We start from the raw sequence: 14,093 nt of genomic DNA on the forward strand, positions 1-14,093 counted from the left end.
ATCTTCCATTAGAACCTTATAAAGCAATCTTCCATTTGCAAACCTTTCCTGCCCAGCAAGAACTCAAATACATAAATACGCAGTGAAATGTGTGGGTTCATAGACCTTGTGGTTTAGGTGTGCAATTCAAGAAGTTTGATCATGTGGGGACTTACAATAACAAAGAACATGGCATGCTGTGGTGCAAACACACAAAATGGGATATAATTTTCATTGGTGCGTTTGCTTTTGACGCACTTTCTTAATGTGCACATTAGTGCACACAGCACCTGAAATAGCTATTAGAGGGCTACAGGGGAGAAATATTAAATCTAGAAAGACCAGTAGACTGCTCTTTAGAAACTGCCTCTGCATTCTTTCAGCAAATACAAATTGCCGATGAGCTCTGAAAATGGTAGCTGTTGGGGCACTCTGCTCTCTCACCATCCCCCTGACATTCGTGTTCCCCACATGACTCTCGCACCTCCTGATGTTCGGCTTCCCCACAGATGGCGAGAGTCAGCGTCATAGTTAGGCAACTGGTGCTCTTGTACAGAAGGACCAGTGTAAAATGTATTTCATGAACCTTGAAATGCTTTTAATTGGACATGTGCTTCAAATTTGGACAATGTGTGTAAATTCTTTTAGTATAACTAGTTGGAAGGTACACAAGTGGACCTTTTCTCTCTGTATTAGTATGTCATTATGTAGCGGGTCCACTTCTTCCATTGTTTTTCACAATGCTTCACATCAGCCGTATTGTTCACGTAGTAGCTGGATGGGTTCTTTCAAATTATGCTATACCTGAAATAGTTGGTGTTCTTAAATCTGAGGTTGCTGTGGATAGTTTTCATATGGAGTCCTCATTCTGTAAGCTTTACAGAACACGAAAAATTTTGATTATTCATTCATTGGGCAACTGCATGCTTTTGACGATTCTGAAGGTGAAAGGAACACGGTGAAACAATACTTTCAGTAGTCAAAATCGATCGGCTTCTGAAGGAGATATTTCCAGGTATTGCTGTGCCTTTGTGCAGAATTGCAGAGTAAATGAACTTGCCAGCCTGTTGTGACATTGGGCTCCTTGGGAGCAGTGTTGGGCAGTAATGCATTTAAAGTTTATTCTTTTTTATTGCTTTTGTTTAAGCTACACTGCGCTTATATACACCTTGCATATCCATTTCAGCACTAGAGAAGAAAATGATGGAATGTTCGAACCTGTTTGAGCAAAGCCGGGGCTCCAGTTTTGCCAAGCCCCGACTCGGTGCTTCTGGCGCCACCAAGCACAGCTATGCTCCCGGCTTCAACATGCCACGGCCACCACAGCTTGGACTTGCTCCACGTGAGTTTTAATTATACTTTAAGAAATGTGGAAGGTCATGCAGCGAGTTGGCATTTCTGTACTGCAGGAAATGACAAAAATTATATCAAATTTTCCACGAACAACTTCCCTGAAATGTGGTATGCAGGCAGCCATGTTTTCAGTTCAAGCGCTCAAGCAGTCAATAATACTAATAAAAACTATGTACACTGCCACTAACGTTGACAAGTCTCGCCATCTAGGGGTGAAAAGTGCGACTATAAGTTAGCTGGCGGATACACTAGTCATTAGTTCAGACTGCAAGGCATGTTTGCTTACGATGGCTACTCTCATCATCAGCTGTGCAGTCTAACCTCGTTATAAATAATTATCGGATATAGCAAAGCTAGGCAAATGTGCCTCATTGATATCTCCATGCAATGAATATATGCTCATAATGAATACTGTATATAACGAAAGTATTTTTGTTTTAGATACGACTTTGCTATAATAAGGTTCAACTGTATTGGTGCAAACTCTGGTGACAACTATGCTCACCAGCTGTAGGGAAAGAGTTATTTAAAACACCTCTTTATAACAGGTTCTTGTTTGAGCGATGATAAGTTTGAGTTATCCAAACTTGACTGTAATGTAGTTCAACGTAAAAACTTGTGCATGCAAACATACATGCAATATATATATGTATGTTTTAGGGCTTCTTTCTGCAGACTTCCAATTTTGTTTGATGGCAGGTTCCAAATTCTTGTGGGTATGACCTATACCAAAATTTCATGAAATTTAGTAACAAACGGTAGTGCAGCTTTCATGTAAATTTTGCCTTCTGATGTGGCTTCATGGCAATGTGTTTGTGCATTACTGTGAACACGCAATACAGATTTGATAATCATAGCCTTACAAAGCCAACAGATAATGAAGTCAAGGGAAGATGGGGGAAGTTATTTGTAGTTTTTAATTGACGTGTATAAATAATAAGATAAACGAAAGTGAACGAAAGGACAACTTGCCACCGGTGGTATCCGAACCCAAAACCTCTGCATTACGGACGTTGTGGGGCAGAGTACTTAGGCAGTTGCACCTTTCATGGAGCTATGGAGACCTGATTAGTTAATCACTTCATCTCTGCCCAAGCCCTCATGCATTTTATCCTTTAAGTGCATAAAGAATAAACGCATGATGCATGCTATATACAACATATGCAAGCACTTGAATCTCTGTCTTACATAATTATAGTGTATTGCATCATCCATGTCTAGTGTTTTTTTTTTTGTTTGTTTTTTGTATGTGTGTATGTGTTGTGCTAGAGCATTAGAAGTTAAGTATGAACTAGTCCAAAATGGCACTTTGTTAAGGTTCTCATGTACTAAGCTATTCAACCTTTTTGGGAAAAATTTTCAGTTTTTCAGATGTAATGTAAAAGAAAACTGTTTTTGGAGCGCTGCTTTGTGCCAACAAATGTGCCGAGTTACGTTCATAAATAATGAACAGTTGGGGTGACACAAAAGAGCTCTGGTTTTCTGCAAGCGAAAAGTAACTACACTATTTTGCCTCTGTGCAACTTACATCTTCCTGTTCTTGTGCTCGAACTGTCTCTCTCGTATTTGACTCCTGCATAATAGTATGCACTACAGCAGGCACGATTAGTGTGGCATTATCATACCACGTGTTACTGTAATAGGTGCCTTTGCATGTCATGTGCACTCCGATGATGCCCAGTCTGTGTGTGACATACATGGTGTATGTATATATTTGTCAGGCTGTAATAAAAAGGGTGTAAGAACAAAAATGGGTTGGATCGCATACGACAGACATTGTCAGCTCCTGACGGGGAGCTTACTGTTATCATTGAAAAGGAAAGTATACAATCAGTGCATTTTACCTGTGCTGACATATGGGGCAAAGACTTGGAGACTGACAAATAAGCTTGGGAACAAGTTAAGGACTGCGCTAAGAGCGATGGAATGAAGAATGCTAGGCATAACTTTAAGAGACGAAAAAGAGCGGTTTGGATCGGAAAGCAAACGGGTATAGACAGCATTCTAATTGACATCAAGAGGAAAAAATAGTGCTTGGCAGGTCATGTAATGCGCAGACTAAATAACCGTTGAACCATTAGGGTGACAGAATGGGTACCAAGAGAAGGAAAATGCAATCGAGGACGACAAGACTAGGTGAAGTGATGAAATTAGGAAATTTGCTGGTACTAGTTGGAATCGGTTGGTGGTGGTGGTGGTGGTGGTGGTGGTGGTGGTGGTGGTGGTGGTGGCGGTGGTGGTGGTGGTGGTGATGGTGGTGATGGTGGTGGTGGTGATGGTGATGATGATGATGATGATGAATAAAAGGGGTTGTTTTCTGTTGGCTTTTGCTGACACGCAATTATGTTCAATGTGGTGTTACTCTTCAGGAAATGCTTCAATTAGTGCACATAATGCATAACTAGTCTAAGTTAAAGGAAGAAAGGCCATACTGTGTCTTGAAAAATTAGTAAACAGTGCAGCAGTAATTGAATGCCTGGCCAAAAGGAAACTTCTTGTTAAAGACAACTGTGCAAGTTCTTTAATGCCCTCTTTTCAGACAGTCTGTTTTTTTGTAATTTAGTCCGTTTAGCAGTTCTGAACGTTAGGTAGAATGTTTGTAGTCTGCATTACACCTATGCGTTTTAACGTTGCAGCCATCAATATTATATGACATATGTGGTATCCTTTTCCCATTAGTTTGCTGTTCATTGCAGGCAAGAGCCGCTCTTTATCTTGCAACTCTTGTGCCTTGCAAAAAAGGGACCTTCGTCCTTGTGTTCTTATCTGCTGTAGAAAAGAGGTGATGTCGTCTCACTTTTGTACATTCTGTGAAGGAGGGTGATTGTCTTTTCACTTATACACACTGGGAAAAGTAGATGCCTTATCTATTCGGCTTGTTATACATTATTAAAGAGTGAAGTTGATTGTTATGCAGACTCTTGCATTGCTGGTTATTCAAAGCTAAAAAAACATGCCTGTTTCTCAATAGTTATTGAACCACAAACAATGTTAAATAGGACACAAGGCAATCTGGGCAATATGTGTTTTTGAACCCTGTTAATAATACTCAAGCATTCATTATAAATTAATCTTGTGATGATCAGCTCATTGTGAACAAGGAATCTATACAGATTCCGAAGCATACAAATTTTATTTCTTTTATCATTGATCAATGACCTGTTCTACTAATAACGCAGAGGCTGCATCGACCAGCTATTTCCCTATCTGGTGCCAGCGTGGGGATGTGCCCGCTGTGTACCGGGACCTGGAACGACAGCTGTCGGGTCCCGGCGGCATCAACAGCTCCCTGGTTTGCTCACTGCTGATGTCATCAGGGCTGTCCCGATCAGCCCTGGGTCGGATCTGGGACATTTGTAGCCGCAATGTGCCTGGGTCATTCACACAGCCTGAGCTATACGCGGCTCTCGCCTTGGTTGCACTTGCTCAGGTGAGTGACGGACATGTTAATGCACCTAGTGGTCCTGAATCTTGGCATGGATGATGGTGATGGTGGAATAAAAGTTATCTCTAGGACCACATGTATAGCTGACTTTGAGCATTGTAGACATCAGGTAAATTCTGATTTTACGAAAATTTAATACCAAACATACCACATTCCTGATGCATTTCTTTAATCATGGGATGCATCTTCCATTGGGGCATTCCTTCACTGGCCAAAATTCCACCGATCTCTGAGGGCTCGTGCACTTCGCATCACGCAACACACACAGATAAGTAGCCAATGAGTTAAGGATGAGAAGGAGGGATGACGGGTTATATGGGTCTTATCACAGTTAATAATGGTTCAACGCAGATGGATAAGGTGCTGAAGAGCAATAAGGGCTTATAATGGTTGGAGCATTCTGATAAGGAAGCACTGATAAAGGTTGATGAAGATAGGGTCAAGTCCAATAAGGTTGATAGGGACCGATAATGGTTGGATCATGTCCTATAAGGTTGATGAGATCCATCATTAACAAAAAACCAGCATGAAAAAGACGTGGACGAGTAAAGAAACTGTAAACAGAAGTACTGATTCCCAACTAACATTTTATTTGTAACAAAACAGAATAAGTCGAAAACTGCAAAGATAGGAGAACAGAAATCTCCTCACGTGTGCACAGAAACACGTGGCAACCCCGTGGCTGGCTAATCAAGAGCTGATTCACAGACACTCCTGTAGGTATGACACTTCTGCCTGTGACAGAGCTATCGAAGATTGACTGATACACCTTCCACCTTCCAAAGACATGTAAAAAGCTTCCATTATTTCTCTTGTTTTTGAGCACGTTGTCTGTGCAAGTCTCAGTTCCATAAAAAGCTGGTTTACAACAGGTTTGTACAACGGACAGGTCTTCGTACTTCAGGCTTGTGTGAGAAGTTCCTCTCATGTTTTTTAGGACCCTACATCATTACAGAACAAACGGTGCCTGTGAACTACCATGTCATTCCTGTTGAAGTTTCTTCTGACCGTCGTTCCGAGATTGTTCACGTCCCATGTCTCAAGCCGTTTGTTCGGTGTTCCTTGCAAGTCAAAGTTGCGGCTGGGCTGCCCGCTTCAGTGTGTGGGGGAAATTAGTGTGAGCGCTGCCTCTGCATTCCATCTTCCTCATCTGTACATACTCTTCATCACCGCTCAGGGCCATAGTAGTGGCTGGCTTGCCCACTGAAATAAAAGAGAAGACCTGCGGTCTGACCGTTGTCTCTCAATATTGATGCATATGGGATTGTGACAAAGCTTTGTTATCCCAGCTGTTATGAAAACTTGCAAGTGCGATCTTCTTTTTTAGATTTGTTACTTATTGCAACATTAGCATTTCTTGCTTTTCCTTAGTTTCTACATGTTGTAAATTTATTATATTAATTAGGTATCACTGAATTCTTGGCAGCAAGTATTAGTTGTTTGGAACAGTGATTTCCTTTTACAGTGGCTGCCTTGTTGCTTTCTGTAACATTATTTTGAGCCAGTGTGTGCCATAATAATACCACCAACAGAGTAAAATTTTTTTTTGTGTGTGTGTCAAATAATCAGGAAGTTCTCCTTCACTCTATCTCAGCACCTATTTCATGAATTTCTATATATATGAGGGTAAATTAGAAAAGATTTGTCCATATTTTCTTTAGCCAAATTATAGCTGTAAATGCAAAGTCAACATATCCATTCCCAGCGGTGGACCTTTCTTGGACCAGCCCAGCCTTACCTGCCGGTAGCTTCACGGCATGGCACTGCTGTCAGTTGTTGAAGATGGCAGTTGTGCTTCACACATTCACAACATACAAGCAACAAAGTGTGATTTGTTTTCTATGGAGCAAGGTAGGAACGCCCATCGAAATCCACAGGGAAATGCAGTGCACGTATGGGGAAAGGTGTATTGTATTAAGAAAAACCAGCTAAAGAAGCACGTGCACGGCAAACATACAAGAATACAGGAAAGAAGCTAGATGGTCTTCTTGTATGTTTTCCTGTGTGCGTCTCTTTTTGGCTTTTTTTTTTTCCTTAGTACAATGCACCAACTAGCCCAAAACATGTTTTACGAGGAAAGACGTGTCGCTTTGAGAAGTGTGAAGTGGTGGTGTTGTAAGTTCGCAAAAGGACGTGAAGACTTTCATGACAATGAGCGTTCAGGGAGGCTGCAGGCGTCACTGACTGACAACATTTCCCGCATCGGTGCAGTGGTGAAAGAAGATCGTCATGTGCACCTCAAGGACATTTCCCAGGAGCTTTCAGAGGTTCGATAATGAGCATCACATACACAGTGGCACACACCCAGTGACCTAATTTGGTGTCAAAGGGGGTCATTGAATAGTGGCCCATACCCAGTCCTACATACCAGAGACCCAAGTTGGCATCAAAGAGGCTCATTTCGGCGCACCACATACCCAGAGTTATGTATCCAGTGACTCAAGTTTGTCTGACAGTTGGTTTTGAACCCGGTTCCCCCAGCACAGCAGCTCAGTGCTCTGCCTATTTGACCATGAACTAGCTAGTGACCCAACTTGGCGAGAAAGAGGCTACACGCGGACATACACAGAGATTTAGAGACTTATCGCAAACTGGATGCTTTGGCGGTAAACCGGCACCATACTTCCGAAGAATGCTGTTAGCATTAATACATGTGAAAGTTCATTTACTCCTGTGCAATATATTGGCCAGGCCAGAGCTTCACCTTTACTTTGCAGCAATGCCCTGATGCATTCTTTATCTTTCTCTCCACTTGCAGAAAGGCTACCCACCCGAGCTAGAGCTGCTTTTCCGGTTGCCACAGCCCCCAGTACCCATGTTTGCCCAGTCCGTGAACAATGTCTGTGCCACTTCGGGTGGAACACTCCCCCAGGCATGGCCAAGCCAGTCTTCGCCATCACCTTCCCCGCCAGTGCCACAGCAGCCCCCAGTAACTTGCTGCCCAACATTCCAGGCCTCAGGTAGCCTCTTCCCGTTGTCCACTGCGAGTCCTTTGCCACCAGCACCAGTGTCATCTGCACCCACCACAACATATATGTCATCGCCTGCTGTGAAACCTCTACCGGCGGCACAATCTGTTCCTGCTGCAACATTCATGAGCTCTGTCCCCACTACGCTTGTGCCATCCGTTCCTGCAACGTTCGTGTCGTCTGTTCCCGCAACATTCGTGTCATCTGTTCCTCCGGCGAAAGCACTTGCATCATCTACACCTGTAGTAACACTTGCATCGTCAACACGTCCAGCGCCAGTCACATCGGCTGTGCCGAGGTTGATGGGGCCCCCTGTATCTACAGTGCCGCCAGCTCTGTCATCGCATTCGTCGGTGACGTTTGGTTCGGCCACACCGCCTGTGCCCAGGGGGTCGTCTGCTGCCTGCAGTTTTGTCGGGGCATCTGGCGAATGCAGTGGTGCTCTGGGAAATGGTGGTGTGTTTGCTGGCTCTGTGCCATTGCTGGTGAACCATGGCTGCCTGCAGCCTACGGAACAAGTTTCCCGGCACTCCACACAGCCCACTGGTTCAGGTAGGATGAGTGAATGCCAAACGAAATACTTGCTGCTCAGTTCGTGCCTAACAATTAGGTTCCATTGCACCAGTCTTTTCAGTACGGAGCGTTCTTCTATTAAACAATGCCAGATCCCCTGCACTTTATTTGTCAAATGGGACCTTTATTGTAAATTTAAGTAATGAATAAAAGAAAAGTGCAAAAATAGTTTCTTTTTCTTTTTGTAAAGCCTTTTTGCTGAGAAAAAAATTACCTGAATGTTACTACAAGCTTGCTTTGCCGTAGTGCTTTTGCAGACAATCGCATGTTTCATCAACAATGAGGGCGTGTTATCTGTGCCATTGCGTGCTTGATAAATAGGTGGTCCAAATGCATAGCATGGATGGGTCTAGCATGGACAGGCCCAGGTCATTTTGGGGCAACCTGAGCCACTCCTTTCGCTTACTGTTGAAGAGTAGATTGTTGGTCACCATGGGCCGAAAAATGTGCCATAGAGAAAGTGGAAGTCGTATTAAGGTGATTATTTTGAACATGTGCTGTCCTTGTGGGCTGCACATGTTGATGCATAGCTTCAATTTTCAGTAAGGCTAATACCTACTGCATCACAATTGTGTGTTGAATGACACTTCAGTTCTGGGCTTGACAGCATCTATAGAACTTATTCTGACTGAAATGTATAGCTCATTTAGAGTGAGCACCGTACATAAAACCAGTCATAAAAGCAGTAAGCTCGATGCTCATTGAGACTGATACTTCTGAATGCCAGTGGTGCCGAGAACAAGCTTACCTTTTAACTATTTAAGTCCTTCTCAGGCTCGTGAATTTTAGCTGATAGACATGCCTTGCCAGGTTTGCTATGTTCTGCTTGCTAGCATCATAAACGCAATTCCTTGAAGTTCTTTAATTTGCTGCTAACTTTCTTATACTGGGTTCCATTTAATGTAATGTAACCAGTGTCAGTGCTGCTTAGTGTAATGTGCCTTTGTGTGGACAGATGGACTCAACAGGTTGGAACACCTGTGTTGATCTGTAAAGTCTCCATAGTTGCCTACGTTGGCCACATATTGTGCACTGCTTTTGTGGAAATATGACCTTGCAGTAAAACGTTCTTAGCTGTCTTTTGCGAAGTTAATTGATTTGGCAGTTAGCCATATCAGGAGTTTCCTTCTCATTGTGAGTACCTACCATGTCCGCTGTTGATAACACCTGCACTCTGCTATGTATTGCATCTTGCACTTATTTTTTTACCCCAACTGTTCTAGTAAAGTGGGTTCATGGGATAACTCACTTTCTGGAGTAGTGGGTTCAAAAATGTGGTGCAGGGTCCATTAAACATAACAGCATAATAGCACCTAGGGCACCTGCTTCAGACCAAATTCACTGCAGCATTCCTTTTTTGCATCTCATTCATGAAGAATCAGATGGCCCTGTCTACTTTTGCTTATTTTCATCTCCCATTGACGACTAAGTATCAGCAATAATTTTTTGCTGATCTTAAGATCTCGGCCTCGGCACTGTCTGGGGTAACAAACAATGCAACCGTTGCTGTGAATCTTAGTTCTTGGCCATTAAATGGTACTATTACGTTCGAATTTGGTGATGCAGAACGCTCTATTAAACTGCTAAGAGCTCCTCTGAGGAGGATACATCTAGTGTGCAGCAAACACTTTGAATGCCTGCTGTGTAGATAACAGGAATGCTATACTAAAACTGTATTGTAATGGTAATAACCAGCTTGTCTGATGGTGTGCTCTGTTTCTTTGCATTAGGAGACTTCGACGACGACTTTGATGACTTCAAATCAGCACCGGAACGGGGTCATTCGCAACAGCTGCCGCCACCTCTTGTAGATGACATGCGAAGACTGTCTGCTGATGAGCCGTCGCTCATTCAACCTGTCTTGCCTAACAATGCTGAAAAAGTAAATTCGCTTCCAGACTCTCCGCGGTTAGAACCTCCCAAGGTTTCGACTGCGAATCTGCACAATTTGCAGTTATCTAAGCAGCGAAACAACATTTGTGAAAGCCCTAAGACGTTTAACTTTGGCCTCAAAATCAACTTGAACGCTCTTATGGCTTCAAAACCCCTGGATTCTCATCCAGCTCCCGCACGACCTCCTGTTTCTGCTCCGTCAACTAACAATAAGACGGTGCCAGAACAAGTACCGGCGTTGGATGATGATTTCGCCGATTTCCAGACAGCATTTCCTGAAAGTTCCAAGCCATCTGTGCCCTCTGAGGATCGGTACAGTGTGTTCAAAGAACTGTGTGATGATGGACCGTCATTGTGGAATGTGATGGATGATCCTGCAAGTAATGCAAAGGACACAAATACAAGTACGGACACCACGGACTTTGGTAAGGCTTAGTGCCTCTTGATATCCCATCATGGGCACACTACCCATTTTATGCGAATGGAATGGTGCAAAATGGGAGCCAAACAACTCTCATGTGGCTAAACCCTACTAAAGAATAATTCGTGTGTTTGACGTTTCCTTATGGCATCAACCATGCACAGAGGACTTCAGTGAGTGAAAACATTTGATCTGAGCTCAGCGTCAAACATAGACTGTGTTACATTGTCAGTTCCTGTATCAGAAAGCTGACTTCAGAAGGAAAGCAATAGTAAATTTGTTCAGTAATAAATTTACCAATATGATATGCCGGGGTATATTAACTACCGCTTTTAACTACACTCGGTACTTAAACTTCTGAATTGCTGATACCTCATATTTTTCTCTCTCTCCATTCTCAAAGTATAAAGTTGAAAAGATAATAACGGCAATAATTAATTTAATAATAAAGCAGTGCTGTGCAGGCAGTTAACAAAAAAATCAAATTGCCCTACCCTGGTCATATCGGTTCATTGACGTTGCAGTGTCTTCATGGTAATAGGACGACCTTGCAAGTAAAAAATTGAGATAGGCTTCAAATGTATCAATACACCTGAAATACTCTATGGTCACTTCAGAGCGTCCACTTGCCATTCCATACTTTGTAAATGCAATTTACATTCTTGTGGGCAGTGGCTTTCATTGTTTCAAAAGCTAAACAAATCATAACCTAAAGTATTCTGGAATAGCATAAAAATATTTTTCAGCTATACCAATGTGACGCATTCAATCATTTCATTGCCAATGGGTATTTAGAAGATCGATGCGTTGTGTGAGGCGGACTGCTGTAACGTTACCGATGACAAAAAATTAATATATATAGTACATTTCAAATGTCACCAGGTCAGTCATGAATCAGCCTTAATAAAGCATCTTGCATTTAAAATAAAAGAAAACAAATTCTAGTGTCTGGTGAAGGCATTTTTCTCATTAAGGGCCTAACACATGTAACAAAAATTGGCAATTTTGAAAAACGTTTCTATAAATTTACAAGTTACTGCACTTTTGTTAACAGATCCTGTTAGCACTTCTGAACATAGACAAAATTGATATACTCTTGCATGTGACTCTAAAAAGTATCATTGTCTTGTAAAGACTATTTCACAACTTCTGTAAACAGCTTGACAGATTATGCAAGCTGTAACAAAATATGGCATGTTCATATTAAAATTCTGTATCGCTTGTCGTTTAGAAGCGATACAGAATGATTCCTATAGTATCAGTTTTTGTTGAAGAGGTAGTTGCAAACACGATGTTCCTCTATTATTTAGTATGTATTATTAGTAATAGTATGTACTGTATGTATGTATGTGTGTATGTAGTAGTAGTAGTAGTAGTAGTAGTAGTAGTAGTAGTAGTAGTAGTAGTAGTAGTAGTAGTAGTAGTATGTACTATTATTAGTAGTATTATTTAGTATGTGTTTATTGAAGCTAGCAACAAGAAATTTAAGGCTGTACATTAAAAAGCCTGTTTCCAACTGTCGCTAAAGTTAGAATTTTTCTTTTAGATACAACAGATTTTATAAAAACCAGTTTAACGGCTCAGTAAGGAGAGCTTCCCTGCATTTCACATGTCTTCGAATAAGAAGGTTAAGAACAAGCTTCCTTTTAAGCATACTTTATTGTTGCCAGATGTGCAACTGCCATATTGTGACATCATTCTGAATGCCTGCAGTGCCTAAACTAATTGATCCTGTGTAGCAGAGAGAAGATTGAATATAAGAAAATAAGCATGTGGAATGTGTTGAAAAACTCAACATTAGGCTTTGTATTTAACCTCACATTCCTGCCATGATGGCGACGTGTATCTACCTTCATCATTGAGCCACAATCTTTTCATAGTATCTGTACTCCGTTTCATACCTAGCAGGAAATTCCACAGAAGCTATCTTAAAAAAGTTTAGGTGTGCAGACATAAAAGGACAGAAACGGACAGCACAAGCACCATTTATATAAATTTTCCATACAAAATATGGAAGCTATGCAAGTAGTGTGGGCATAGGTGTCTCGTGGCACATTTTGCAGTGCACTTGCTCCTGACCTGTAATGCGTTCTATGGAATAACTACTTAATTTATTTCACCTACAACTTGTGGACACAAGGTTATGTCAAAACATGTATTATTGGTGCACCTTTGTGCTGCCAGTTTGCGACGTGGTATAATATGTTTGTGGACACATGCAGTGTGCTCTGGCCACTGGCCACGGAAGCGTGTCATTCTTCACATTCACTGATAAATAAGTTTCCATCTGTAATATCTTCCATGCAGTAATTATGTAATATTTTGTGACTAAAGTATGTGGCAATGTTACGTGGAATGACATGATGCATACCTATGTTATTTCACGTGTGCCGTGATGTGTTTTGGACATGAATGCAGCCAATGAGAGCAGACTCTCCAGCATTCGTAGCATTGCTTGTTACGTATCAAACACAGTAAATAGCCTCAGAAGAAATTTGTCTGAACAGCTGAAAAATGCCACTGTTTCCAGGTTGTCACAGTACTGAGACGTGGCACAACCCGCTACCAGATGACGATAAGGAGGACGAGGAAGACTTTGGCGACTTCTGCCACGTCCAAGTGGTCCCTCCACCGGCGCCTACATCTCCAGAAAAACGCGCACACATGTTGGGTGATCTCCTGTACAATCCTGGACCCTTTTCATCACAGTCCAATGACACCATCTCCCTAGGTTAGTTTTGCCTGCCTTAATGGTGCCCTAAAAGCACGAAGAGATAGACGCACATAAAGATGAAATGAGACACATAAGCCAACACATTTGTTTGCTTGTTTATTTGTTAGTTTACTTAATTATTTATTTATTCACAGCACCTTACATGCTCCTCAGTGGCGAGGGGGTGACAGGACTAATTAGAGTACATCTTACTTATTTACTTCAATACTGCTGACCTGAGTTGCAGGCCTTAAGTAGTAGTGGGCTATTGTACACAAGGAAACAGTGTACCCAACAAAAGCACAAAAAATGTTCCGTGAGAAATATAAAGTGTCCCCTGTTAAATAGGCGTAACAAATACAGTATAGGGTCACTCAGTATCTTATGCCATGGAGAGCATGCATGAAAGAGTTCTCTGTTCGGCATTCAACATCATTGATCGCAAGGTATTCTGATTGGTTATAGTTTGTGAGAGAAGTAGAGTTGCAAATGCACACAACATAACAAATAAATATATTCGTGGATAAATATAACACTGGAATATTTTGTCTTTTAGAAGATTGTGCACGAAATCTTGCATCAACATGCACATTGAAATGTCAAGAGAAGATTGTATTTATGGTGCTCGTTAATCAAACTTCAATGTGAGTGGTGAAAAATAAAGAGAAAGTGAACTAAGGTATAATATAAAAGATTAAAATTTAATTCAAAAGTTTGGGCTTGTTGGTATTTCATTTCTGGCCTATT

General features: G+C 41.7%; 1 protein-coding gene across 2 annotated transcripts in view; it reads left to right on the top strand.

Moving 5' to 3' along the window:
* The window catches only part of LOC135903652 (synergin gamma-like), a 37,739-nt gene that overhangs the window by 6,115 nt on the left and 17,531 nt on the right, over nucleotides 1-14,093 (top strand). For both annotated transcript variants that reach the window (XM_065433973.1, XM_065433974.2), the window contains exons 3-7: nucleotides 1,166-1,321; nucleotides 4,512-4,762; nucleotides 7,536-8,298; nucleotides 10,050-10,637; nucleotides 13,164-13,364. In XM_065433973.1, coding sequence (XP_065290045.1) covers nucleotides 1,166-1,321; nucleotides 4,512-4,762; nucleotides 7,536-8,298; nucleotides 10,050-10,637; nucleotides 13,164-13,364 — 1,959 coding nt within the window. The remainder of the gene's footprint in view (nucleotides 1-1,165; nucleotides 1,322-4,511; nucleotides 4,763-7,535; nucleotides 8,299-10,049; nucleotides 10,638-13,163; nucleotides 13,365-14,093) is intronic.

This window comes from Dermacentor albipictus, chromosome 9, assembly GCF_038994185.2.
Source record: "Dermacentor albipictus isolate Rhodes 1998 colony chromosome 9, USDA_Dalb.pri_finalv2, whole genome shotgun sequence".
Classification (NCBI taxonomy): domain Eukaryota; kingdom Metazoa; phylum Arthropoda; class Arachnida; order Ixodida; family Ixodidae; genus Dermacentor; species Dermacentor albipictus.